The sequence below is a fragment of the Rhinolophus hipposideros genome (genome assembly GCF_964194185.1).
Source record: "Rhinolophus hipposideros genome assembly, chromosome: 15".
Classification (NCBI taxonomy): Eukaryota; Metazoa; Chordata; class Mammalia; order Chiroptera; family Rhinolophidae; genus Rhinolophus; species Rhinolophus hipposideros.
Window position 1 is genome coordinate 54,254,090 of NC_138061.1, and position 27,350 is coordinate 54,281,439.

The 27,350-nt window shown below is 50.4% G+C and overlaps 1 protein-coding gene across 21 annotated transcripts in view; it reads right to left on the bottom strand.

Annotated features, from left to right (window-relative positions):
• The window catches only part of KCNMA1 (potassium calcium-activated channel subfamily M alpha 1), a 709,234-nt gene extending 683,844 nt beyond the window's left edge, over nt 1-25,390 (bottom strand). For 19 of the 21 annotated variants that reach the window (XM_081075057.1, XM_081075054.1, XM_081075044.1 and 16 more), the window contains exon 1: nt 24,879-25,383. In XM_081075057.1, coding sequence (XP_080931183.1) covers nt 24,879-25,235 — 357 coding nt within the window. In that variant the 5' untranslated portion in view covers nt 25,236-25,383. Of the gene's footprint in view, nt 1-24,878 lie in introns of all 21 variants that reach the window. The other 2 variants (XM_081075040.1, XM_081075039.1) reach the window with 1 other exon arrangement.
• Nucleotides 25,391-27,350: the final 1,960 nt, after the last annotated feature.

Below are 27,350 nucleotides of genomic sequence, written 5' to 3' on the forward strand. Positions count from 1 at the left end.
GGGAGCTTTAGCCACACTCAGCACTGCACTGGCCACTAGATGTTCAGCAATGAGCAAAGAGCCCTATCCCTGCCTCCTGAGACTCCTAGTTATTTTCTCTCCGCCCCTGTCTCCTCTCCTGGGTCCCGGTGGCCTGGACGATGCCGCCATCTGCCTCTCTAAGTCCTCCGCATCCTTCAGCTTCCAGCCTGTTCTCTCCGGGATGCTTTGTTGGGGCCTGGGCGACTTCGAACACAGCGATCCGTCCGCACATTCCTCGACCACCCCAGCCTGCTAACGCCTCCTGTCCTTCCTGCCTCACTTCTGCACGGAAGCCTTGCCCGAGCCCTGCAGCAAACGAGGATGGACCCCTGCCATATCCCATGGTCTTGCGTCACATTCTAGACTTCCGTGTGTGTGCACGCGCGTGTGTGAGAATGAGCTTATCTTTCAATCCAGACCCTGACAACGGGAGGAGTGGGCCTTGAAGGCAGACACAGTGGACGTCCTGTTCTCTCCTGAATGCAGCCCCAGGCTTGGTAGACCTTCCATCCATCCCCTCTGCCCAGCACTGCTTTGTTTAGCATCTCTACCAAAACAAGCCGTGGATGTGCGGTTGTACGTTGTGTGCTACGTCTTTTCTCTCAACTACACAAACTCCCTGCAAGCCAGAATCTCCCCTTCCAACCCACCTGCACTCTCCAAACAAGCGGACTCAACAAATACCAGGTGTGGACGAGGCCTACGGTCTCCCTGGAATCTGGCTGACACAACATTTAAAGAGAGAAACCATGAAGATCTCTGAATAATCAAATTTGTCTTAAAAAAAAAAAAAAAAGGACAGCTGATTGGCACCCTCAGACCTGAATCAGAAATGGGGGGGTGGGGGGGGCTGAGCTCAAGTTTCAGAAATATAGTAGCAGATAAAGCCCCAAGCAGACTCCAAAGCCTCCAACGATGAATCTCACCATGACCTTTATTTAGGCCATGGTCAAACCCTCTCAGAGCAGAGGCTGGAGGTAGAAGAAGGTGCCGATGAGCAAGGAACCATTTGGGAAAAGCAGAAACAAGGTGGTAGTGACCATCATCTACAATGAGCCCAAACACCACCCAGTGCCCACCCTCGGGCCCCACACGCCTCCGCCTCAGAAAGGCTTTTCCTGCCCCCACCCCCCCGAAGTAGCCCCCTCAGCACCCGCAGGCCCACCACCCTCTTCAGTTGTCTCCACTGTACCACCAGGAATTATCTCATTCATTTATTGACTGATTGCCGATTATCTGTGCCGCCCACACCCCTGCTCCCCATCCAGCCCTTTCCCTGCTGTTCTCCCAGAGCTTTAAACACTGACTGGCATATGGGGTGCAGGAGAATGCGGATGAACCTCACTGTGCATATGGGAGACAATGGGGTACAGAGCAAAGGCCCACCCGACCATTACAGAGCTCATCCGCGGTATGTGCGCCTGCCCTGTGCCCCCTCCCTCCCTCCCTCCCCCTCTCCCTCTAGCATAGCATCTCTTTCTTCCCCGGCCTGCCAGGAGCACGGTCCATTTCATGATGGGGTAGAAAGGAATGGAGAATCCCGGAGATCAAGCACAGCAGATCCCAGTCGAGCCACGTATGGTGTGACTGCACTTATCTGAAATATCCAGCCGAGGCACATCCGCAGAGATAGGAATTAGACGACCTAGCGGCTGGGAGGAGGGGAAATGGGACGTGACCACTATTGGGTACAGGGCTACGTCACTCCTTTTGGAGGGACGAAAATGTTCCGGAATTAGGTAGTGCTGATGGCTGCACAAGTTGGTGGACACACTAAAAACTAACGAGTTGCACACTTCAAAAGGATAATCCTATGTCACTTGATAGGAGAAAATACTCATTGGAAAATGCCAGGGAGTGGCCAGAATTGCAGGCTCTGGAGCCAGACCGTCCAGACTCCGCTCCTGGCTCGAACCATGCACTGTGTGAATTCAGGCAAATTGCTTGGCCTCTCTGGACCTCAGTTTCCCTATCTGTAAAGAGGGGTAGTGATTGTGCCAACCTCACAAGGGTACTGTGAGAGTTAAATCCAACCATCATGTGTAGGGGACTGTGGCTGACTGCTTCGCAAATGTCCATTTGGTCTTTTCCTTGCAGGCCCTGTTTTCCATGGTGGGGTCTTTAAGGCTCCGAGGGCACTGACCATACCTCCGGGGCTCAGTCTGTCCAGTTAGTTATTCTCAGCACCTGTGTGAGAAATGCTGGAATGAAGGTGCTTTATTTCCTGCTGAGCATAACCACAACAGCAAATGCCCTCTGGACCTCTGGCAGCCCTCTTGGAACCCAGAGGCAAAGCAGACTCGGGAAGCTGCCACCTGTAAAGAGAGTAGATTGGAGAGACAGAAGGAAACTGGGCCCTCGGAGACATCACTGAGCCGCTGGATTAAGACTCACCTGAAGTCACCTACCTTTTCAATTATATGAGCAAATGACGTCCCTTTAATGTTCAAGCCCAGTATCATCCTCATTTCTACCACTTGCCACCAAAAGCATCACAACGGACTTCACTACGTAAAGTCCTTCCTGGCACATAGCGAGTTCTCAAAGCGTGAGCTGCTGTGATTTTTGTACAGACATTCCTGTGCTGTTCACCAAGGTCAATGCTCATCCAGATGCCCAGAGACGAGCACTTTGGGCCTATAATTTTATAATCCTGTTCCGCGTGCTTGTGAGGGCAAGTCCCAGACAGCTTCGTCAGAGACCCTAATACCACTGCACACAGCAAGCACTCCTGGGGCGATTTCCTGGGTGCCCCCACAAGACAAGGTAGGCATGGGGAAGAGTGTAAGAGAAGAAAAAGGACCTGTGATTGGAAACCAAGAGAGGAGTTTATAATCTAATCTGGAAGGCAAGTTAAAGGGCCCCAAAACAGTATAACATGATTTAAACAATTTGACAGCAAAAGCTAAAAGGGCTCAAGAAGAAAGATGGAAGTCCTGGTGGCTTTCTGGTTTCTCCTGGCTCCTTCTGCACCCACACCTGGGCCTATCCGGATCCAAATACACTCCTTCTGAGAATATAGGGACAAAACAGCAACAGGCCTCCCTCCCACAAACCCCAAAGATAGTGTACATGTTCCACGTACGTGGCCAGAGACCCACACACATTCCAGTAGCTTAGCACACAAAGCTGGCTAAAAGTATGCAAGGAGTATTTTTTCAGTCAATTTCTCTTCCCCCAATTTCTTTTCTTCTCCCCTCTTTTCCTCCTAATGCAGTAGGAATGTGACTCGTGAATCAAATTATTCTTCAGAAACCAGGGTCAGGTAGGTGGGGAGCCTCCAATCCAGAGAAAGCAAAATGTAAATGATGGGAAAAGAGATCAAGATACATGAATATTCATCTTCCTTTCCCTTATTATGGGAACCAAATTTGTAGAGGGTTCACTGGGCTTCATTTCCTCTGAATGCCTCAGAGCGCTCGCTCGTGGTCCATATGTCACCGTTCTGCCTGAACACAGAACACAGCGTGCGGCTCTTGCCTCCAGGAACCAGTGGTGACACAGGGGCATACATAGGTGGAAATTCACCAACCTGCACACTGAAGATCTGTGCATGTCCTGTATGTACTGAGACCCCAAGTTAAAAAAATGAAAGTCAAAAGACTGGCAGATTCCTCCTCATCTTCCAAGACACGTTTCAAAATGTGACATCTTCAGGGAAGCCTTTCTCTCTTCCCCACTGAGGATGAGTCCCGACCTCCTCATCTTGCCCCACACGCATCCCTGACACAGCTCCCGGCCCCAAAACCAAACAGTAAAGGTGACAAGAAGACAAAGCTGGGGCTGATTCATTCTGGATCCCCTGCATGGTGCATACAATAGGTGCTCAATAACTGTTAACTGTGGGAATAAATTACAAACGGTGTGAAACTCTTGCCCACACAACAGGACTGTAAATTCTCAAGGTCGGTGTTTTGCAGCTCCTGGGGTATCTGTGTGACCCTGAAGCGATTACTTAACCTCCCGCCAAAACAACACCTGCCCTTCAGGGTTGCTGTGACAATTGTACCAGCTAAGACGCAAAGTGGCCAGCTCAGAATAGGACACACTCTCAGTAAATGGCAGCTTCCCTGCTCCAACCTTCCCCCAGTCACAACGCAATGCTTAAAGCTCCCCAGGAAAAAGGCAAAAGATTTATACGATCTGAAGAGAAACCAGAGTATTGATAATATTATGAATTACCTCGGTTTATGCATTCATTGAATCTCTTGGAATTGTACAACTTAAGATCTGTAGTTTTCACTGTATATAAATCATACATTAAAAAATCAAATAGCAACACAAAATTATAGATGAAGCCAGTCTGGCAAACACTTGTACAATTTGGCTGATCTTTATCTATGGGCTGTCATTATATTATGCTCTGGTTTTTTTGTATATGTGAAATTTTTTAAATAAACACTAAGAAAGACTCAAAAAAAACCAAAAAACCTCCCCAGGAGTCTGACAAATCCTGATTAACTGGAACTGACCAGCCCCAGCCCTGGGTGCTCTGTGCCTCTGTCCAGTACACTCTGTGCCCTGTTAAAGAATTCAAAGTCATCTAGCCCCAAAACAATGCATTTGTCTAAAATCAGACCCAATGGGGATAATACGAAAAGCAAGAAGCTCACGGAGGCACTTGGGCTGAGTTTGGCTATGAAAGGGTCTTCCTCAGAGGAGGTGGTTCAGGCTGCAAGCAGACTCACATGGCAACACAAGTGTGCATGGCGGGGGGGAGGGGGAGGTCAATTAGGAGCCACTGTTCCCCTCCATGCTGTTATGCCCCACGTGCAGCAAAAGCCATAATCGCTCTGATCTTTGACAGGATGTTTGCATTTGAGCTAAACCTGCCTCCTCTGTGGAACTTGCAGCAATTCAGTTCAGCACAGAGCAATGAGGAACTTGGCTCCTTTCACGGTGGCTGGAGGCTGGCCTTACAAAGGCCCCTTCTCACCGGGAATGAAAGAAGGAGGTGGGGTGGGGAAGAAAAGAACAAGTCTGTCATTTTTCTCAAATACAGACGAACTGGTGGGAAGCTGCTGTCTAACACTTACGCATAAAACAGACAAAACACCCTTTCTTCTGGGGAAGCTAGCTGGGCTACCAAGTTTTCAGGACCCCCATGCCAAGCCACTGGCAAAGGCAGTGGGAGGGGCTCCCTGTGCAGGCCCAGCCTTGGGCAGCTACACCTCTGGGCACCCACAGCCTGCCCAGGCCTGGATGGGTGTCTCGTCTGCTCCGAGCCGAGGACTTGGTCAAGGCAGCCTGAAAGGCTCAACCTCAGCCACAGACAAGAAAGAGATTCAGTGCCGAAAATATACATGGAACCAGCGTGGACTGTTAGTTAATTCATCAGCAAGAGTGTGTGGAATGCCCATTTGTTCATTCATTTGCCCAGTGTCTAACAAGTGCCCACCTTGTGTCATGCCACTTGCTTGGCTCTGGGCAAAGGATGCCCACAAACCAGAGTGTGCCGATCCCGAAGGAGACAAAGTTAGGAGCTTCCAATCTAGCCAGAGAGCTGGGCAAGTAAAGCAAGTGAAGCACCATGGGATTCTCTGGCTTGTCTCCACCCCCCGCCTGACACAGTGCGCTCCACGGTGGGCCTGAATCCGTAATAAAATAGTGGCCTCCTGAGTAGGTCTCGCGTGCTAGGTGGAACTTTGTGGTCTGCATCCCATAAGCAAGGGGAGCTGAGGCTTGGGGCGGGTAGACAACTTGCCCAAGACCACACAGCCCATCAGTGGACCCGAATCCAGGTCCTTGTGCCCCACGCCCCTCCCACCTCACCACACAAGCAGAGAAGGGAGCACCCATGTCTGTCCCTCCCACAGCCCCAACTCAACCGCGGGCTCCCCCAAGGAGTACCACCGTGCCTGATGCCCCGGGGATCCACTTCACAGCCTGGCACAGTGAGCGACAAGTTGCCAAGGAGAAAAATATTTGCTTAGCTGAATGACTGTGGCAGAATGAACCCGAGCTAAAAGGCAGTGGGAGGTGGGGGAAAAGACGATCCGGAAGTCTTCCTGGAGGACTTCAGCATACAGAAGATGTTTTTGGTGCCTCAGAACAGATAATCCTCAGTAGAGGAAAAAGTCTGAGGATAAACACTGAATGTTATATAAGCCTGGCCTGCCTCCATGTATCAGAGTCGTACTTATTCCTAAAGGGGGGAAAGTGTCAAATAAGAAATCAGCAAGCCCACCGCCAAAGCGCAGAGGCTGTGGCTTGGCCCTCACAGCCCCAAAGTCCTCTGCTCCATTCAGCAGGCTCCTGCAGGCATTCACAGGACAGGAGGACTGGCCACAGTAGAAGACATAGGGGCCCACCAGACTCCAAAGCCTTTTCAAAGACCTCCAGCCTTCTGGGAGAAGCACTTTCCAGGCCCTCCTTCACTTTCATCCCTTTTGTCTTCTATGCTATTGTGACCATCTGGCTGAGGTGTGGAAGGTGGGCAGTGCTGGGGAGAACGTTTAGGAGAAAAATAAAAGTTCTTACAAAAACATGGGATTGTTGGAGGCCTAAGAAACCCTCGGAATCGCTTCATCCAATCCCCGTTTTATAGGTGGGGCCCAGAATTAACCCTTTTAAAGTAAAGTCACTGGCACTCCAAATTCTTCCCTTCCCTCTCCTCCATTTCCCGCCTTCGTCCTCCTTCCTACAGGAAGCAGGGGCGGGGGGTCGTGTGGGGAGTACCGGAGAGGGAGTATTTCCGGTACCACTCTTCTTTTACCCTATGGTCTGCCTGCATATGTGACCTCCCAAGAAACAGTCACTACCTCACTGCTGACTTGCTTTGGGACTCAGCACTGGCTACCACATGCCCTCAAGGGGCCTCGTCTTCATCTCAGCGGCATCCTCACCGTGGCTACTGATGAAGGAGAGGGGTCTAAAATAACAGCCAACCTCATCACAACAGGAGCCATCTATTGAGCGCCTAAGAGGGGCTCGATGCATCTCATTTAACCTACACAAAAACCCTACATGGCACATATTTTTAGTATCCACATTTCACTGATCAAGAAAGGGAGCTTGGCGAAGTGAAGGAAATTGTCCAAAGCCAGAGCTAGTGCCACAAGGCACTGGGATCCAAGACCACCTCTGCCCAACTCCATGCTAGGCTAGAAAGTTCACAAGCCTTAATTTAAGAGACCAAAGGCAACATTCAAAATGAGTGCTGTCCCCTGCAGCAGGGAGAAGGAGGGGGAATTACACACTGCTCCTATGCTACCAAAACTCAACACATTTCTGGAACTTTCTTTGGAAATCGCCTACAGAGGTAATTTATACACCACCCGGAACCTTCGGATTCAATACATCGTCATACATTTGGGGAACCAGAAATACCTTACCCATGTTGGCTTCCTCTCTTACTCATTACACTTGCCTGCAAACCACCTCAGTTTCCTAAAATCTAACTTTCCAAAGTTGAGCGATGTCCGCTCAGCAATGCTATGTCACAAGCCTTTCCCAGGGAAAGGCCATCACTCTCCAAGTAAGGATGAAACCATTGGTTCTTTCTGTCTGCATTTCTTCTAAAAGCATTTTGTGGTGCTGGACACTACTGGAGGTTGCTAAGGAAAGAGAAACAAATATAAAAAGGTCCCATCCTCTTGGAGCCCTCAACATGGGGACAATTTTCCAGGCAACTTTTTCAGAGGACCTCAATTGCCCCAAGCACTATGGATACAAAGATGGACAGCATCCAGTTCCAGGCTTCAGGGACGCTCCATTCCAGCAGGGGGGCATGGCAGCCATCCCTGTGGAAGCTGGGTAGACTAGAGTGAAGAGTTACAGAAGGTATAGTGACCACCTACGAGGCGGAGATCCATGTTAGGAAAAGAGTCAGTCTCCCAAAGGTGACCAAAGGGAAATACCAGTAATAACAAGCATTATGTAACAAGTGTCATCTGTCAGGTGCCACTCTAAGCAATAAGACACATTATCCTCCCAACAACTCCATGCAGTGGCCACAATGAGTCCCAGTCTCCAGATGAGTAAAAGAAGGCACGGAGAGGTTAAGCAACCTGCCGAAGGTCTAAAAGTCAGCAAGTAGCAGAACTACGATCTGAGCCCTAAGTAGCCCGGCTGCAGAGGGCATGCTCTTGATGACTACACCGAACTAACTAGAATGAGAGATGATGCTCAACTGGACATGTACGTTCTGGTCCATTGGGTTTTAGAAAAGCAGCCGCATTACTCATCTGATTACTCACGTTGAGTCCCCTGTCATCTCAGCAGTGAACTCTTGAACTTGCTCTGCTAAAACATGGTATCTGAACTGGGTGGAAGGGGCTGACGTGACATCTCCAAGGGTGAAGCACTTTACCAGAGAGAAGAAGACAGGGTAACCAGCCTCTGCCATCCATTCATGGGAGGAGTCCTGGAAGTCACTCACATAACTCCTTGATGTCCCAGGTGAAGAACTAGTCAAGGTAAGATTCAAAGCAGGAGAGCACTGAGGGGCAGCCGACGCTTTCAAATCCAGAGGAGTGCAGGCACCCACCGTCAATTCACCATCGTGTGTTACTACCGTGGAGAACAAAGGGCAACGTCATCTGACGACAGCCAAGACGCCTTAGTTCTCTTTGGAATGCGGTGGGAAGAGGCAGTTAAGCCCCTTGGCCCCTTTGTTCCTGCGGGTATTTAAGAAGAGTGGTTAGAAGCTGAAGGCAAGGACAAGAAGGAAGAGAACTGTAGGAACGCCAGAGCAGCACAGGAAGTGGCTACATGTCAGCACTGGAGGCAGAAAATCCTGGCTTCCAATGCAACCCTGCCTCTTATTAACTGATGCCCCTTGGGCAAGTGCCAAAACCCCTACAAGCCTCAGTCCTCAGTTTCGGCTCATCTAGAAAACGAAGATAATGGTAATAATACCTTTTTGAGAGAAATGAGATAAAGAATGTAGAGTGCTTAACATCATGTGTGACCCAGTAAACACCCAGTGTGATTATGGGGTCATGGTAATCATCAGTTATAGTAGAGCCAACTATGGATGGCAGAAGCCCTCACCTTAGTTTTCCCCCCGCGTGGCAATCCGTTTCCTACTCCTCCTAGGTACATTACTACATGTCCCAGGATCCCTTGCTATTAAAGTACCACATGACTGAGTTCTGGTCAATAGACTGTGTGGGCAGAAGTAATGAGAACGACTTTCAGGACTACTCCCACAAAACTACACCTCCTGATCCTTACTTCTCCTTCCCCAGGTGTCAGCTGGAGGCAGGCCATTCAAGGAGAGACCTTCAGACCCACCTAGCAGATGGCAGGTCCACAGGTGTAAGGAGCCAAGGTCCCTGAATGACTGTGTGGAGCAATCTCTCCCCCCGCCACCTCGACCCCTGCCACGTGGCATCTCATCCTCTCTGTGGCCTGGGTGTCTCAGGGTGATCAGCCCCTTATACACGGTGGCTGGCTTCTCGAAAGCCAGTGTTCCAAGAGACCAAGAGAGAAGCTGCAAGCGTTCTTGGAACCTAGTCTTGGAAATCACAGAATCTTCCCCACTACATTCTACTGGTTATAAGCAAGTGACAGAGCCAGCCCCGACACAAAGGGGGGACTACCGAAGAGTGTGAATGCCAGGAGTCGTGATTCACTGAGAGCCGCCTTTGAATACCAGCAGCCACACCGTTATTGATCCCGTCACTACCCAGTTTCCAGGAGCACCCGGAGAAGGCAAAGGAAAGCAAAGAAGGAAAACTGCCAGCCCTGCCCACAAGGACCATCAGACAGACGATGCTCACCTGGGATGACGAGGACAAACACAGTGGGGAGTATCCGAGGACAGAGCAAGACCTGACTCGGGTGGATGGAAAAGGTGACACTGCCAGCAGGTGAGCTGAGCCTTGAAGGATGGGGGTCACAAGGTAGACAGTTGGAAGGGAAGGAGTGGGCCATCCCTGAGGTACACCCAGCCTTCTACCACCCTGCACCACCCGCGGAGCAGGCTGACCCATCTCCACATTTCCCAGTGCAGGCATGCCGCTCAGACCTGGCCACCAGGCAGCTCCTCATCAGGCCCAAGAGCCTGTCCAGGGCTCAGGGAGGAGCAGCGGCCTGCTTACTCTGGCTCGACCTCCTCACCCAGAACCAGCAGGCACCATGACCAGCAGAAAGGCCACTTATGCAACCACCCTCGCAGCAGCCTGCCAGCCTCAGAGACCCAGCCTGGCTGCCAGGCCGGGTAGTAAGACTGCTGTGGCCGGGGCTCTGACTGCCATTTTCCGTACAGGCGCAGTACGCCCTGCCGACAAACACCTGGGACAGCAGGGGAGTGGGAGGGAGCTAAAAAAAGCACAGCTGGCAATGGAGAGGCCTTTTCCAAATCCTCAGGGTCCTGTAATTCCTCGTCCACGGACCTTAGGGCCACACACAGGTTGGCACCAGAGTATTTCCCTTCTCCAAGGCTTGTGCTATGAACAAGTGTGGGGGGGAGGACAGGAGGCCTCCTACGTCATGTCAGAAGCCACGCAGTGGTCAGAAGTCATGGAAACAGCCTATCCTGGGGGCTGGGCCTCGGGCTGGGCATGCTGGGTCCACCTTTGCACCCCCACGTCCCCCGTGGGCTCTCTCTGACCATCCCCTCGCTGACCAATTCTCAGTGCTTTCTACTTTTTCTGAATCTCAAGGTCTTACTGTTTCTCTTACTTGCTTGGCTGTTAAGAATTAAGGGCCTTGCACTGCGTTTTTAATTTCTCATGTGAATGTATTATACCAACCCAGCCAGACACCTAGAAGAGCCACGCACATGGACACCTGGGCTGTGCACACACAACTCCAGGGGCATCACTCATGACTGCACTGTGAACGGTGCCCCTGGGATCATGCAGTGTGGCTACTGGCCAGGGAGGAAACGGTGTCTCATACAACCCTGCAGCCCCAGAAGAGGCCAGCCATGCTAATCAAGATTCATGGACTGACCAATTCATCTCCTGCTCTTAAATATTCCGTGCATGGGGTTTGGCAGGCACAAGGCCACGATGCCCAATGGTCTAAAAAGAAATCCATATTGTGATACAATAATGTATTTCCAGGCCGTGGAAGTGGAGAGGGGAAGGAATCGATCTTTCTAAAGCGATGGGAGAATTCATAACCACTGAATGAGTTACCGCTACCTTCTTCTGAGTGTGCACATTAAATTCTCTGCCCCGACAACATCCAAAATGCACTTTATTTACAACAGGGCAGGGGATTGAGATATATTTATTTGCTTTTCATAGAATTCCCATTCTTTTAGTAACAATTTCAGAGTTTGAGATATGAGCAAACAGCATATGGGAATAATAAGGCATCATTCTATATCAGGGTACTTAAGATCACAGTTTAATTAATGCTAAGGCTTAGCTGGTGGGCGGCAAACCTTTCCACTCCACCAGGTTCTTTTGCACGTGCATGTGTGCATGCACGCACGCACACACACACACATTCTCTCAAGTTTTTAAAAATATGCTTGAATTCTACATCCTACTCCTACGGTACTGCCTTCCATGTACGTGTTAATATTGAACACAGTGTTTTTCCCAAAATTTCAAAGAAGACCGATACTCAGGAAAATGCCCCAATATTTATTCTATGCCTCCACATACCCCCCAGCTCCCGAGCATAGGCATAAGGTATATGTCAGCCATGGGTCATAAAATACAATTATGTATTATCTGCTGTGACTCTCACAGCAAGCGCTCGAGTTGTGCAATGAGCAACCTGCACAACTGCACACAGAGCGCCTGCCGATCACGTAAAGAAAAGGTGATTCTACCATCTCCCAGGAGGAAAACCAAGACTTAAAAAGACTAAAAGGACTAGATAACTTTAAGCTTTGTTTCTACCCTGATAGGAGAGAATTCTCTGACCTTGTCCCAAGGATGTCACATCTCAGGGGATGGTGCGTGAGTCTTGACACACCGACTCCTCTTTTCAGCCCTATGTCCCCACAGTTTCTCTCACTCTGTGGTGGGAAGGAGCTGAGCAGAGCCAACCTCCCACGACAGCAGGTAAGACTGTAGGTGTACAGTGCAGAGGTTACACACATGGGGGACAGTGTGGGGTTTACCACTGTCCGCCTGCCTGGATTTAAACCTGGCCCTGCCCCTCACTAGCGTGTGTCCTGGGACAAGTTATTCAAACTCTCCGTGCCTCAGTTTCCTAATCCGTAAAGTGAGGATGACACCACCACCTGCTTCACTGCTGGATGTGAGCACTAAATAAGAAAGTTCATGTAAAAAACTCAGAAAGCATCAGACGCATAGGAAGCACTCCAAGTTTATTAGCCAAACAAAAACAAACTTTATTCTCTATGTCTCAGTCTTCTACTCTGTAAAATGAGGAGTATAAAAGGGTTTGCTCCTTAAGATTAAATATAAAAGACAGAAGGTGCTTAAAACAATGCTCGATGCACAGCAACCACTCTAAAAGTTTGTTAATTTTCTTTCAAAGAAGCCAGGAACTCCAGTTCACTTCGAAAGACTTCCCAAAACAAAACACCAGAAAGCGTGGAGACCAATGCAACGTCTGAGGAAGAAGAGAATATGGCTTAGAGAGAATCAACTGCTGCTTTCTAAAGCAGGTGACAGGGTACTAGAGATGAGAGGCCTTTGTTTTAAATTAATTTTCTGAGGTCAGGAAGTACAGAGGAGCACAACAAACAGGGATGGGTGAGGCAGGGAGGAAAGAACAGGAAGGTCTCACTTGCCAGTTTCTCCTTTCACCACTAAAAGCCTTTCAAATCCCTACCTAGCATTTAAATAGCTTCATCCCTGGAGATAACTGTTTCAGTTTCATTTCAGTCTGTGTTCATAGAGTACAAATAGAAACCTTCGTGATTTTATTAGTTTCCATGCAACTCAGGAGAGATGTGCATGATACCATTTCAGCTTCTGACTTAAAGAGGGGGCCAATTAAAAATATCATGCTTGCACTCTCTGTCGCTGGAAAAGAAAAAGGTTCCCAGAGTTTTAAAAATCTCTGTCATATCTGGTTCATGGCCATAAACCGAGTATTCGGTACTGCAGACGCATTAACGACTGTCTAAATTGTTAGTTCATTTTGTAAGGAATATTTGTAAGATGTCTGATCCCTTAAGAAGAGTTAAACTACAAGACAGAAAAATCTAAGGAAGTATTTGTGTCTGGGCTTCCTCAAGTCCAACACAGTCACCAAGTCACTCAATAACACCCCAAAGCAACCTGGAACTCTGCGGATCTGGGAAGTGTCAATGTATCTGTGACAAGCTAAAATGTAACACATGCCCCCCCCCCCGACCCCGTAATCATAATCTAATTGAGGTTATGTAACCTAGGAAACTACTCAGTAAGTTCTGATGTATTGGGCATGGGGAGGAGGCGGGGGCTATTTCAGAAGTTACTGTGTAAGTGGGATCATCCCTTCAGACTCTCTCCGTGGCCACACCAGCTGCAGTCATCTTAGCCCTGCTTTAGGCAGCTGGAATGTTCCGCATAATAGGGCTGAGATGAACATTCTGGATCTGAGGTTGCTTCTGGGGCGGGTTAAGGAAAAGCATCAAAGTAAGTTGATGGGCATGACCTCTTCTTTAATCACATGTTTCTTTTTATGCCCAGCCGCAACAAAGCCAGCCAGTCATGGCACCCCCGTCATAGTCTGTAATCGAAGGCATTTTTCAACCTTTCCTCCACATCAGAAATTAAAATCAAAACCTCAATAGTGGTGTAGCTATCTCCCTAGAAGTAATAGCAGAGTTACAAAAAACCTATTTCTGAAACTTTTCCTTAATGACAAGTTGGACGGTATTTCCACGGGGTGGGGCGGTGTTCCTGGACTGTAATTCTTACATATGCCAACTCATCCAAGTCCATATTCAAGTTTTGTGGACATGTCGGTCAAATTTCCCACTTGGTGATGTATAGTGGAATGAGAATTGCTCTCTGGGCCCACCGCCTTGAATAATTTACTCTTGGGATCTTTATCAGGGAAAAACGCTAGCTTTGAAGTCCGATTTAAGAAATGGCTGTATATTGAAATCACTGAATCAGAGAGCATTTGCATATGAGAAAACGGGGGCCCAGAGACAGCGGCCTGCCTGAGACACCACCCTGCTCCCACTGTCAAAATAAAAAACCCACTCGAAGGGTACACACCATTAAACCAGAGTCTACGGGCAGGAAGAGGGTTCTTCTGTCTGTTTTTCTGCTTTCAATGTGGGTACCATCGAAATCAAACAAGGCCAACCTGAGCACTTCTCGTGTGACTGCCATTTACCAGTCCTTGGAGGAACAATATTAGCCGCCCACCGACAACTGTGAGCACCAAGGCAAAAAATGAGTCTAGGAAGAAAACATGCCCAACAATAATGGTGGTCATCTCTAGGAGATGGGATTTGGAGGATTTTTTTTTCCTTTTTTTTTTTTTTTCAATTTTTAATTGTGGTAACATAGACATATAAAATTCGCCGCCTTATGTGTCCTGTTTGGGAGACCACCTCAGGGATGCTGTGGATGCCTGGTCATGGCATTGTACACCAGAGACTGGACATTAATGAATGCCAACTATAATTTTATGTGTATAATGTGATGGCTCGGTGTGAGGTCGGGGTGGTGGTGGATGGGGGGAGGGGGGTTCACGGTGTGAGGGATGTAAAAATAAAATAAAATAAAATAAAATAAAATAAAAATAAAAAATAAATAAGAAAGGCAAAAAATAAATAAATAAATAAATAAATAAAATTAAAATAAAAATAAAATAAAATTCGCCGCCTTAAACTATTTTAAGTATACACACAGTTCAGTGGTATTAAGTATATTCACATTGTTATGTAGAACTTTTTCATTTTGCAAAACTGGTATTCTATACCCAGTAAACAACAATGCGCCATTCCCCCAGTCCCTGGTAATCAGCATTCTACTTTCTGTCTCTATGAACGTGACTACTCTAGATACCTTATGGAAGTAGAATCATACTGTATTTGCCCTTTGCTGTCTGGCTTATTTCACTTAGCATAATGTTTTCAAGGTCCATCAATATCTCCTTCATCAACCTGAACAATACTCCACTACATGTACAGAGCACATCCATCGATGGACACCTGGGTGGCTTCCGCCTTCTGACTATTATGAATAACGCTGCTATGAATGGAGGTGTACAGGTATCTTCTTTTGGGTATGTGCCCAGAATGGAACTGCTGGGTCCTATGATAATTCTATTTTTAATTTTTTTCAAGGAACCACCATACTGTTTTCCATAGTGGCTGCATCATTCTACATTCCCACCAACGGGGTACAATGTGTCCAAATCTCCACATCCTCGACAACACTTGATATTTTCTGGGTTTGATATAGTAGCCATCATAGTGGGTGTGAGGTGTCCTTTTTTTTTTCTTTAATGCCTCTCTACACCACCTACATTTTCAACAATGAACATACTGTGCACTTAGGATAAAGGACAAAAGTATAAAACACAAGTTGAAAAAGAAATCTTATGGGGAAAATGGGGTTGCACATGAACTTAAGAAAATGATTTCTTTTTTAAGACTGAGGCAAACCAGTGACTGCTCTTGGGGGTTCAGCTAGAGATGCCACCCCTACTCTTCAAGAATCTTCCCACCTGATTGGCGTGGCTGCCACAATCCACCAGAGAAATGGCCGTAATTCATGGGCACTAAGCACTGTGAGGAAAGTGCTCCCAGCTGCCCAAAGAAGAAAAACAATGTATAAAGCTAACTTTGGTCATGAAAATGCCCAGCACCTTTCCTCTCCCAAATCTTTCCTCCAAGCCTTAGAGCCCTTATCTCTGAGTTCTCCATTCAACCATCATTGGACATTCACTTTTTCCCCTTCCAGGACCACAAAGGGTCTACTTTCCAAAGTCACAAGTTCACGCTGCAACTTCTCGCAAAGAGGAGGGAAATTCTGCTCTTGTATAACAAGCACACGAAGATCCCCAGGAAGCACTGGGATCCTACAGTCTGGGCCACACAGGCCGCACGCGAGCAATGAATTCGATGGACCTTCTCATTAGAAAAGCTAAAATCTTCCAAAAATGAAATCACTCTTTTCATTGGTCTTTATATAAAAAGCTTCACGCCTTGGGGGTGAGGTCACTTGTCATGATTTTTCATTAAGACAAAGGTGAAGGACAACGCTGTACACCTGAAACTAATATAATATTGAATGTCAACTGTAACTGAAAAACCAAAAAGACATTCCCGTAAAGACAAAGGCAAAGGGACTAAAAACAAAACCCACCCAATTACGTATTTACCCATCTCTGGCTTCCAGAAGGAATTGATACTTTTCTTTGTGTGGACATCTCCCGCTAACCCTGCCATCCTCGCCTTCTCCTCTTGTATGTCCTCCTTTCTTTTTTGCTTTCTTTCTGTGCAGCAAAACAGAGGGGAATGGCAGAGGTAGCATCTAGAATTCCAAGAGGAGAAGAGGTGAGATGAGTAGTTGAGGAGGAAGAATCTTCCATTCTAAAGGTAGCAACTACATGTAAATGACACAAGAGGCTCAAGGTCATTGTCTTTCTCCTGTGGGAAGAGCCAACACGTAGAAAGCACAGCCCAACTCAGGCTTCTTCACAAAGGATCCACACTCCACATCTGGATTCTTGGCATGGCCCCAAAATGACATCTGCTCTGGGCCAAGCCCAGTGCTAAACTGAAGGAAGATAAACTCCAGAAACACAGGGCACGTGCCAGTAATAAAGACGGCCCGGGGTCAGCCAAAACCTCCACCCACAGCTTCTGACAAGACCAGACAGGTCTCAGAGGGCAAACTACGAGAAGCAAAAGCCAGAATGGGCCATTCTCCAAACTTGAAAGAGCCGCACACCACACTGCCTCAGGGGGACCCTGGGAGTCGTGAGAGAGAAAAAGAAAATGTCCTACAAAGGAGCAACACGAGTTAAGGGTTGCTTAACTCAACAGCATTGCTGATACCTAAACACCTCCCAGCTCTGGGTCTTCCTGGGCTGGATTTAGAATTTGAAATCTGTCCTCCACCAAGACTTGTTCCGTGCATCCCAGAAATGGACCAAAGCAGAGGGGCTAGTGCAAGGAGAAAGATCTTTCCATTCATTCTGGGGGCTTGGGGGCAGGGAGGGAGGGACTACCAATGGAGTGGTGGCCTGGGGAGGTCACGGACGCCCCTAGCCCCTCTGGCGATGGGGCTGAGGGCCCCAGTCCTGGCACTGGGGAGAAAGTAGGACCCAGGACCCCAAGCCCCCTTCCACCACTGTGAATGTAATTCCTTGTGCTTCCAAACTTGCAAGATCGAGCCCCTACTTGTCCACTAACCTGAAAACTTCAGTCCCTCTGCTCCTGGACTTGGCAGGAATCACTAGGGAAGAAGGGAAATAAAGAAAAGGCTGAAGAGCAGAAGGAAAGAGAGAAGGAAGGAACACAGGCTTTTTTGCTAATGATCTTTGAAATACCCAGTCAAACGGAGCTGGGTCCCTGAGAAATCCTGGTAGGGAAGCCAATGAAATGGCATAAAGAATACAAAGTAAATGAGATGTTTTGAATAATTTCACTTTGGGCCATGTAAAGAAGCATTAGTCATACAGGTAATGAGAGCTTATAGGGACATAATTCCGAGATTGGCTTGATGATGTTAAGTATACCCATTCTGGACCTGGAGCGCCAATTACATTTCCAAATTGGCAATTAGACATAATGTCCCAAAGACAATTACCAAATAATGCTGAAAACAAAGCAAATTCTACCTTCAAGCAGCCATTCTTTTGAAGCTGCTCTTCCATCCACTGCCTGACTCATGCACCTCACAGACAACTGATCGTCAAGAACTAAACCCTTGTTAAGCACTGGTCAAGAGAGACTGGTGGCATGAATAATTAAAAGCCAGGAGTGACTCAAACATCATTTTGTTACCAAATGAACCCATCCTATTCACCCAGCGTTTCGCCATAGCTTCTAACAAATTAAAGCAGCACCTACTACAGTCGCACTCTGTCCGGAGCTAACCACGATGGAAAGGACCCTCCCAATAAATGCGTGCTTGGATTGATATGACTCATTTCCTATTCTCAAGGGGTCTGCAGGCAACTCAGAGACCAGACATGCGCATACCCCGTGAAAAGATAACTTGTTTTTTTCCATCCCACCCTGTCAAATAAAAGTCAGAACTGGGTCCTGTTTTTCCCCTAGCACCTAGCTCGGTACATGGAATGCATTTACTATGCGATAAAAGGAAGTACAATCATAATAACCGTAAGAATTGAGGACCTACTGTGTGCTGGGCATTATACTAAACGCTTCTTCATTGGGGAGGCTGACAATGCTCATGGGTCAAGTTTATTCCAGGTTCTCTCCTTTGATGATGGAACAACACAAGAAGCACAGCTCAGAGAAAAAGTCCCTAGCAGTATGAGCTGAGAAAAACCTTGCTCCTTTCAATCTGCTAGAATTCTCCAGGAGTGCCGTTGGAGGGTTGGACTGCACAGTGCCACATGTCTCTCCCTACTCGGTGATCAGGTCTTGAGCCCTGTGCTTCCAAGTTAAACCCTCTGTTGGGAAGGCCCACCCAGGTCCCAGTGGGAAATCAGGTTGGCAGATTGCTGCTCGCTGACTTCAAACACGCCCGAGGGAGCGGCCAGCTGCTGGCTTTCTGAAGCGCCACACAGCGCAGCCCTGGCTACACCACGAGCCTTTAATTTTGCAAGAAGGTGGTTTGGCCAAGTTGCCATCCTGGACTTCGGAAAGCCTCAGCCCTTGCAGCGTGACCAACTGGCATGAGGGAAAGCCCACACGTTGATGGGCGACACACAGACCACACCCTGTTCATCTGTAGATTGAAGCTCTGGTCCAACCCCAAACCAACGGCGCTTGTGGGCTCCTCAGGAGCAGGCACCCGACCAATCAGCTTGAGCAATAAGCAACCAGACTGAACCGCAGCAACTCAGAGAGGCCTCAGCAGAGTTTTCCCAACTTGGCTGTCCTGGCACAGTGACCCTTCCTCTTCTCTTCCCTTCCCACTGCTGAGGAGTGGGGAATTTCCAGATTTAAAAATAGGCCTGTCTTCAGGGCAGGACTGGCTGAAGGCTGAGGAATGGACCAGATCCTTGCTACTCACGCCATGTTCTGCACAAAGGGCATTGCCCGTGTCTTGTCAGAAATGCAGAATCTCAGGCCCCACCCTGGACTTTCTGAATCTGAACCTACATTTTAATAGCTCCCCGGGTGATTCACGTGCATTTTAGAATGTGAGAAGCCCCAGGGGTAGGCAGACTGGATGCTTTCTCCCACCCTTGGAGGCAGAGATCTGATGCCCCAATTGAACATTCCTTGAGCCTTCTATCCAGAATGCTAGGACACATCTGCCCCTGAGGGTGCGGACAGCAGTTTCCTTCTCCATGTGTCCAGGGCCAGGATTCCACCCACTCAAGAAGCATTTCAAAAAAGGAGACACTCTCGGTCTGCTCTGTGCTGTGCACAGAAAGGCTGTGGAATCTCAGAGGTCCTGCAGGAGGCTTGACCTCGTCTGACCCCCAGGCATGACTCCCCGAAGATCAGTGCTCTCAGCAGGGTCCCGAGGGCTGTGGCATGGAAAACACAAACACAGCCCTTTTCACCGGAACCACAGAGGCAGCCTTCCAGGGGCTCCGCAGCTCTGGAGGCCCAGGAAGGTGGTGTTGGCTCTGGTGATTCACAGGTTAGCACGTCCACTGCTGCTGTGAGCTGGGACACCCCTGCTGCCCACTTTGGGAAGGGGGTCCTGTCACTGCAATCCAATGCCAAGCTGACTGCTTCAGCACCTGGCTTTTCTCGCCCTAGTGGGTGGGATGAGGGGAGGAGGGAGCATGAAAGCAAGCATTTCCGCCCTGCCATCAGGCACCCAATGAATGTCCCCATCCAGGGAAGCAGGCAGTGATCGAGGCAAAGAGGGAGCCCACTTGACCTTGGCTTTGGAATCCTTCCTCCCCCAGGCCACATGCTAGGGCAGCTCTTGCCTTCTTCCTGATGCATGTTTGGACAAGGTCCCTGGGCTCCTGAAAGCAGGGCCAACCCACAGCTTGTGGTCACTGTGTCCTCCTAGGAAATGCTATAAAATGGTGTTGTTGAGAATACCTATTCCACAGGGCTTTGGCTATTACAATCCCCAATCTGCAGATGAGGGAACTGAGGCACGAAGCAGTGGAGTCCTTGCCCAAGGTCACAGGATGCCTCTTGGGTCCTGCACAGCAGGCTTCACGTCTAGGCAACGCTGCCCTCAGTGAACAGAGTCAGGAGCAGTTGAACCGCCATCTCCGCTTTGGGCCTTCCCCAAGCCTGTGATGGGCCTCTCCAGGGGTCGCCCACATGTGCACGCCTCTCCCCTTTTATCACAAGGTAACTTTAAGGGCAAGCGCTCCACGGAACACACTTTGGGAAACACTGCTCGGGGGCTGTCAAGGTAAAGCTGGTCGGGGTAGAGAGCACCCTGGCGAAGAAACTGTTACTTTACTGGAGAAACAGGTCTGTGCTCTCCAGACTGTGGAGATAACAGGGATGGAATCTGTCCCTTCTCAAGGGACATTGAACAGCCACAGCCACCCACCAAACTTTTCACTTCTGATAGGGTACCACTCCTGGAACCCCACAGTGCCTGTGCTGGTCCAGGAACTCCCCCACCGGCCTGCCAGGCCCTCAACCACAGAGCCTTCCTTGGCTGTCCCTCCCCAGTTTTCTAGCCTTGCAACAGCCGAGAGCCATGAGCCCAGATCTCAGTCTGACTCTAACTGGCTGACAATAGACTTCAGGGTCTAGAGGTTTCTTTTGGCTCAAAAGTTCTATTTGTCGTAGTCTGTGCCCTACAGGGGCCAAAAGTTCAAGGAATCAAAGAGAAAATAAACTCACCACTTTGTGGAGCTACAGTAGCTCCCTTTACAGGAGGCCTGCTAAATGCCAGGCATTTGCTGGATGCTATATCCCCATTATGGCTACTTCTTGTAATAAGCATCATTATTCTCTTTTTACAGATGAAGAAATCAGGGCTCGACGTGGTTGCCAGACAAAGATGCCCTGCTAATAAGTGTGAGATCCACGATTTGCACTTGGGTCTGATTGCAGTCTCTACTCAAGTGTGCATTTCCATAAAGAGAGCTAAGCATGAGAAGCCAAAGCTCCCTGGACAAGGGAAGGTCAGCTGGACTGGGACCTGAGGCCTTCTCCAAGGCCTCCCTAAGTGATCTTATCAGAGTATCTGAAGGTCATCTGATGCAGCTGATCTCCAGGACGAGATGAAACACCAGGGCCAATCTGGCATCAAGAATTCTGAGGCATTAAAGCCCCAGCCCTGATTGGATGCGTCAAGCCAGACCCTGGGTAATTACCAAGCCGTAATGGGATCTGATATTTATATTAGTCACAAGCCTGACAGAGTCAATGTGTTGTTTTCTCAGACACAGCCATGGAGACAATACCTCAATAATTCATTACATGCAGACCAGCCCCCATCAAGCCCAAACTTCTACAGGGAAGACAGCTCAAACGGAGAGCAGAAGGAAGTCCATGCCTGGCCACTTGCAGGCCCTCAGCAAACCAAGGCTCCATAGGAAGTCAGCCTCAGTTTCCCCAGATTAATTGAGAGAAAAAAGGAGACTGTATGCTGAAAGAGGAGCAGGAGATGGAAATAAAAACACATAAGCGCTCCGAGGCTGAATTCCTAAAAGACCTGCTGGAGAATGGCGAGACATGTTGTGAGCTAGAAACTTTACCCATAGTTTGTGAACTCCTTCCTCTTTCTGACCCTGAATCAGAGAGCAGGAAGGGACGTTAGAACACACACAATTCAATTGCCACATTTTAAACACAAGAAAAGAGAGACCGGAGAGGTTAATTGACTTCTTCAAGGTTATCGTCTTAGTCAGGTTGCCAGAGCAGCTCCCTGTTCACTACTGGTCACTACTCAAAACAGCGTGACCTAGTAAAGAGAGAGCTATGATGAAACGCAACAGAGAAAAAACAATCTTGTGAAAATGTACAGCAAAGAATATAGTCCTGGGGTAATTGTGCCCAAGTTCCCAAAAAAACAGGAAAATGTGGTTTGTTTTCTTATTTCCAATAAAAACAAAAACAAAACTATTCTTTTCAAAATAGTAGAGTCACTCCCCATTGGGGATTCAAAGACCAAAGGTATTAATGATGAGATGCATGGTGCATGCCCACAACCCCGGGTTCCTTTGATCAAAAAGGACGGTGTGGTCCCAGAGACAGAGTGTGATACCACAGCTCCCTGCTGAAACTTATCTCCCATGGAATTTCTGATGCTAAAACAACTAGTCTTTTACTGGACCCCAGCTCCTGGTCCTACCATGTTGGGACGGAATGAAGGTGAGACTGAACACATCTGAGGGCTGGTAGAATTCTACAGAAAAGCAACCAACGTTTCCTTGGGAAACCCAGCACGAAATAATTATTCCAAGCTCAAGCCAAATGCATTCTTCTGAACAGCATCGCGACAACTACCAAATACTTGGAAAGCAAAAAGAATGAAGGGCATAAAAACCATGACTGCAGTAAAAATACAGATCTCCAGGGTAGAAAGAAAAGCTTATAAAAGGCCTAAGTTATTATTACTGGGTATAATGAGTTGGCTACACTAGGTTTAATTGAACAGATTAAGGGGCAAGTATTAAGAGATTCTAAGCATGGTTTAAAATGAACTTTAACGGTATCAGAAGTGACCTGATTCACATCGCCTCACATATTCCCAGCCAACTGCAAGCATCTCTCCTCCCAGGCTGATTCCTTATAGAAACTTCCAGTTATGCCAACTCAGCAGGTCTTGGAACTACAAAATATAGTCTAATACGTAGGGATTGTTTTTTCTAACGATAATTGCCAAAAACCTATTTTCTGGAGAAAACTGACAGAAGTTATGCTTGGTCATCATTTCGGAAAGAGACTCTTTATGTGAACAGTACAATTAGCATTTCATCACGGGCAACGCAGTGGCATTGATGAAGCCCCTGGAGTGAGAAAACTTAGAGACTGTTCAAAATACCAGAATCACAGAAACACTTTCAAAACGTATTGCGACTCACTGAAAAAAGTTATCGCCCAGTTCCTTACGGAGAAGGAGGCTGTTAAAAAGTTCACCAGAATCACTCAGTGTAGAGAACATTTTAGATGTGCACAACTATGAGCTATCTTTCCCCTAAGGGCAGACACTGAATCTCAGTAAAGGAAAATAAACTCCAGGGCTGGAGACTGTGGGGGAGGAGGAGGAGAGGAAATGTGTGGATAAGAAGACTCTATGAATAAGCGCTTATTAGGTAGGCTAGGCAAGGGGCATGGTCTCAGGGTCTCGTGGGTAGGATCCTGCGTAATCTGACAGCTTCTCTGGAATGCGTGAGGTTTTCCACCTTGACAAGTAAGGAGAAACCTCTGTGGCTGAGATGGTAACTCCAAAGAAAACTGGCTGGGCAACCGCTGGAGGTTTCCGGAGGAGGAAGAGAGTGATGGCTTTTATTTTTCTCCCTTTATTTGCAATACAGCAGTATTTTCCAAAACACAAATGTGCTGCCACAAAACACAGCTGAGCTCCAGCACCCAACACGATGTATAATTAATGATCAGGAGAGGGAGCTTTGGCTCACCCTCATGTGTCACCCACAGCCCCTGGCTTCCCTACTATTTCCTGAAGCAACTAAGGAGGCGGCGACAAGTTGTTGTGCCCTGTAGAAGTTTGAGGGGTCCTCGGATTAACTTTCCTAGAAAAGGTGTGAACATTCTGAGGGAGAGCTGCCTCTGCCTTGCACTGTTCTCCTACTCCCCTTGCTCTCCCCTCCCTCTGAAAATACTGGCACTGGAAAGTCCCCTAGGATGGGAATTACTCAAACAGAGGATGCCTTGGGTCACTCTCTTTTTTCCAGTTCTTTCTTTTTTCGTTCTGCAGTTTTCTATGAAAAACTGCCCCCACCCCTCACCTTCAGCCAGTGGGGGAAAAAGAGGACATCTGTAGGGACCTGGCAATAGCCCAGGCAGTCAGCCTAGCAACCACACATAACGTGTAGTGAGCCTCAGTGCTGGTGGGCGTCTCTGCGCCGCCAGGAATAGCCTAATCCGACCTCCAGCCACCTCAAAAGCGTCAGAGAGGAGGCTCCGCGTGAAACCCGGGCCTTGGCCGGCTCTCCCGCGGACCTTCCGCTCCAGCTCCACGCTGCTGGTGGCATTTCCAAGGTCCTGAGGGGGTGGCGTGGGGGCGAGAATACAGATGCACCAGAACTTGATTGGGGAGTATGTTCCATGAGAATCTCTCAAAGGATGGACAGGGAGGTGACAGCAGACGTGCGACCTCACGACACTCCTAAAGTGGCAGGCTTCATGGTTGCCTCCAAAACTGGGTGCATCTCCCCAACTTTCTTTTGGCCCCCAGACCCTCCCCACTGCCTCTGGCCATGTTCCTCCCCCGGGATTCCCTAGTCCAAAAGGTTTGCCTCCTCGCCCAAAGGATTCTCCCTTCCTTCTCACTCCACTAACTCGCCTCCCCAACAGGTTTCTAAAGTGCAGGCTGATGTGCTGGCCCTCGCCCACCGCCAGCAGCCCGGCCGCGGCAGGTGAGCCTGCGATACCCGCACGCAGCGGCCCCCGGCTTCCTGGGCGCCCGCGGGGCGGGCTGTCCCTACCCCAAACCACGGCGCGCGTCCCCGACCCCGGCCCGGGCCGCAGCCGCAAACGGCCCTACAATAAACAAGGGGTCAGGGCTGGAGATCCGTGTCCCGGGGCGCACCGGCACCCCCAGTCCGAAGGCGCAGGGACAGCGGCGGGAGGGAAGGCGGCGAGGGCACGGCCGGCGGGGATGGAGGCGGCTGGGCGCCGCGAGGAGCGAGGAGCGAGGGGGGCTGCCGGGGACGCCGAGGCGCGCGGGGCCGGCGCAAGGGGCGGGCGGCGGGGCGCGCCTTACCTTCGTCTTGCCCCCGCAGTGGCAGCAAACGGTCCACAGGTACTTGAGCGTCCGCCAGAGCAGGATGATGAAGAGGCCCCCGAAGAAAGTCACCATGGAAGAGGCCAGGAAAGCCCACCACATGCGCTGGCCGCGGCTGTCGCACGGCACCTCCATGGTCACAGGGATGATGAGCGCATCCATCTTGGGCTCGTGGACCGAGGACGAGGAGGAAGAGGAGGAGGATGAAGAGGAGGAGGAAGAGGAGGACGCGTCTAGGCTGAGATGGTGCGCGTGGATATTGCTGCTCATTCTAAGACTGCTGCCTCCGCCGCCGCCGCCGCCGCCGCTGCCGCCGCCGCCGCCACCATTTGCCATAGCTAGCAACGGGCAGCGGGCGCAGGGGCTCGGGGGAGCTCCTCCCGCCGCCAGCGCCACCCCGAACACCCATCAACAGCCATATTGCTGCGCCTGCTGCCGCCGCCGCGGAGCGCGGGGAGGGGGCGGGGAGGCGCCTGGGCTCGGGGCGCTGTGCGCGACCTGGCGGGCTGCGCCGAGATATATACCGCCGCCGCCGCCCGCCCTCCCCCAGGCCGCCGGCCCGCCCGCCCGGGGGGAGGGGGATGGAGCGCGCGGGCGGCTCCCCGCCCCGGCCCGCGCCCCTCGCGCCCCGGGCTGCGCTGCCCCTAGCGCAGAAAGCGAGGGGCCGCCGGGGGCCGCCCGCGCGCGGGGTCTGCACCGCCCCCGGGCCCGCCCCGGCTCAGCGCGCGGGCCCGGGCGCCCTGGCTGCCGCGCCGCCCGCCGTGCGCCACGCGTGTGCGCTGTGCTCCGGCCGGGGACCCCTCCCCGCGCGCCGCCCGCGCCGCTAACGAGCGGCTCTTAGCTTATTAGGCGGCAACTCGTTAATAATGCATAATCAGCCCCCTCCGCTCGGAAGCCCCGCGCCAGCCCCCCGCCCCCTGCTGCGCTCGCCACCCCCGTGCGCACTGGGCCGCGGCAGGTTCACCGCGTCCGGTCGCCGGGCGCCGCCGCCGCTAGTCCACGCTCCCCGCGCGCATCGCCACCGCGGAGCCTCCGCGGCCTCCGCTCCTTCTTCCTCGCTTCCTCCGTCTCCTCCTCGTCGCCGTCCTCGCCACCCAAGCCTCTTCGGCGCGCGCCCCGCGCTCCCCGCGGCCGCCAGCAGCCGCAGCTGCAGCAACTAGAACGGGCGCGGACTCGACCGCCCGAAGCGGGAGGGAAGGAGGCTCACAGCGCCGGCTCGCTTAGGCTGGACGGGGCAGGCTGACCCCAAGGCACGCACTCCTGACCCCCAGTGCGCGAGGTGGTGCACCCCAAGCCCAGACGCGGGACCCGGCACCCCTCTCCAGTGTGCTCCCCCTTCCGCATCCCCCACCCCGCAGAGCGCCCTGGGGGACCCGAAGAGGTTGGCCGGGCCCCCATGGCAAGCCATTTTTCCCAAAGGAGACCCTAATGTGGAGGGGAGGAATGACCAGCTGTGAACTCGATTCCACAGCCTGGACGCCTCAAGATCCTCGGGCTTCGGGAGTGAGGAGGACCCTTCTTCAAGATACACGCCCTAGTTCGACCTCTACTGATGCCTAGTTCGTTCTTTCGTTCCCCCTTCTCAGGTGCCAGGTGCATGGCTGGGAGGCAGGGCCATCCCAGAGGCTGGCAGGTGGTCTGTGGCCTCGACAGCAGCAGGTGGTTTTTCTGCCTTTTCCCAATGAAGGGGACAGAGGCTGCCCAAGAGGGTAGCCAGAGAGGGGTAGGGGGGACCTGGCCTCAGGGGCTGTGCAGGCTCCAATAGGCAATAGAGTTTCCTAAAGTCACTTTCTTTTATCTAGCTTCAGACTTCATCATGTGAGGAGGGCAGCTGCGAGAAGAGGTGCTCCAGGCTCCACTCAAGTCCACCTTTCCCCACTTAGGGTCTTCCTTTCTCCCTCTTAAAGATGAAGGAGTCGGGTGTGTTAAACAGCCTCTATCATTTCACCACCAGGGTAATCCCCCTTCTGATACTCTAAGAAACTGGCTCCCTCTGGATACCGCCCTTCTTCCTCGGGCTACCAGCTGGACCACAAGCTTCTCCAGTGCTCATTAAAAGGAAGATGATCACATTCTCCCCTCATTGCCCACAATGGTTTCCCCAAAGTTTCCAGCTCATTAATTTAGACTTAATTGGAATTCTCAGGTTCCTTTCAGCCCTTCCTGTGATGCGGGCGAACTTAGCATCCTTCACTGTACAGGCCAATGCTGTTTCTGCCTGAGCCAGACCTCAGCCTTTCCCCTCGCCCTTGGAGGCCCTGGGATGCAGGGCAGGACCGGACAAGGGAAGCCCAGCTGGGCAGAGAGGCTGAAGGGGATGTGTGAAGCGTCTCCTGCTATTCAGCATACATTCACTGGGATCAGGAAACACATCCATTAGAAGAGTCAAAGCCAAGGTCACAGGGGGAAATGAAATGAGATAGAATTCTCCAGTGTTTGGTACTCAAAAGC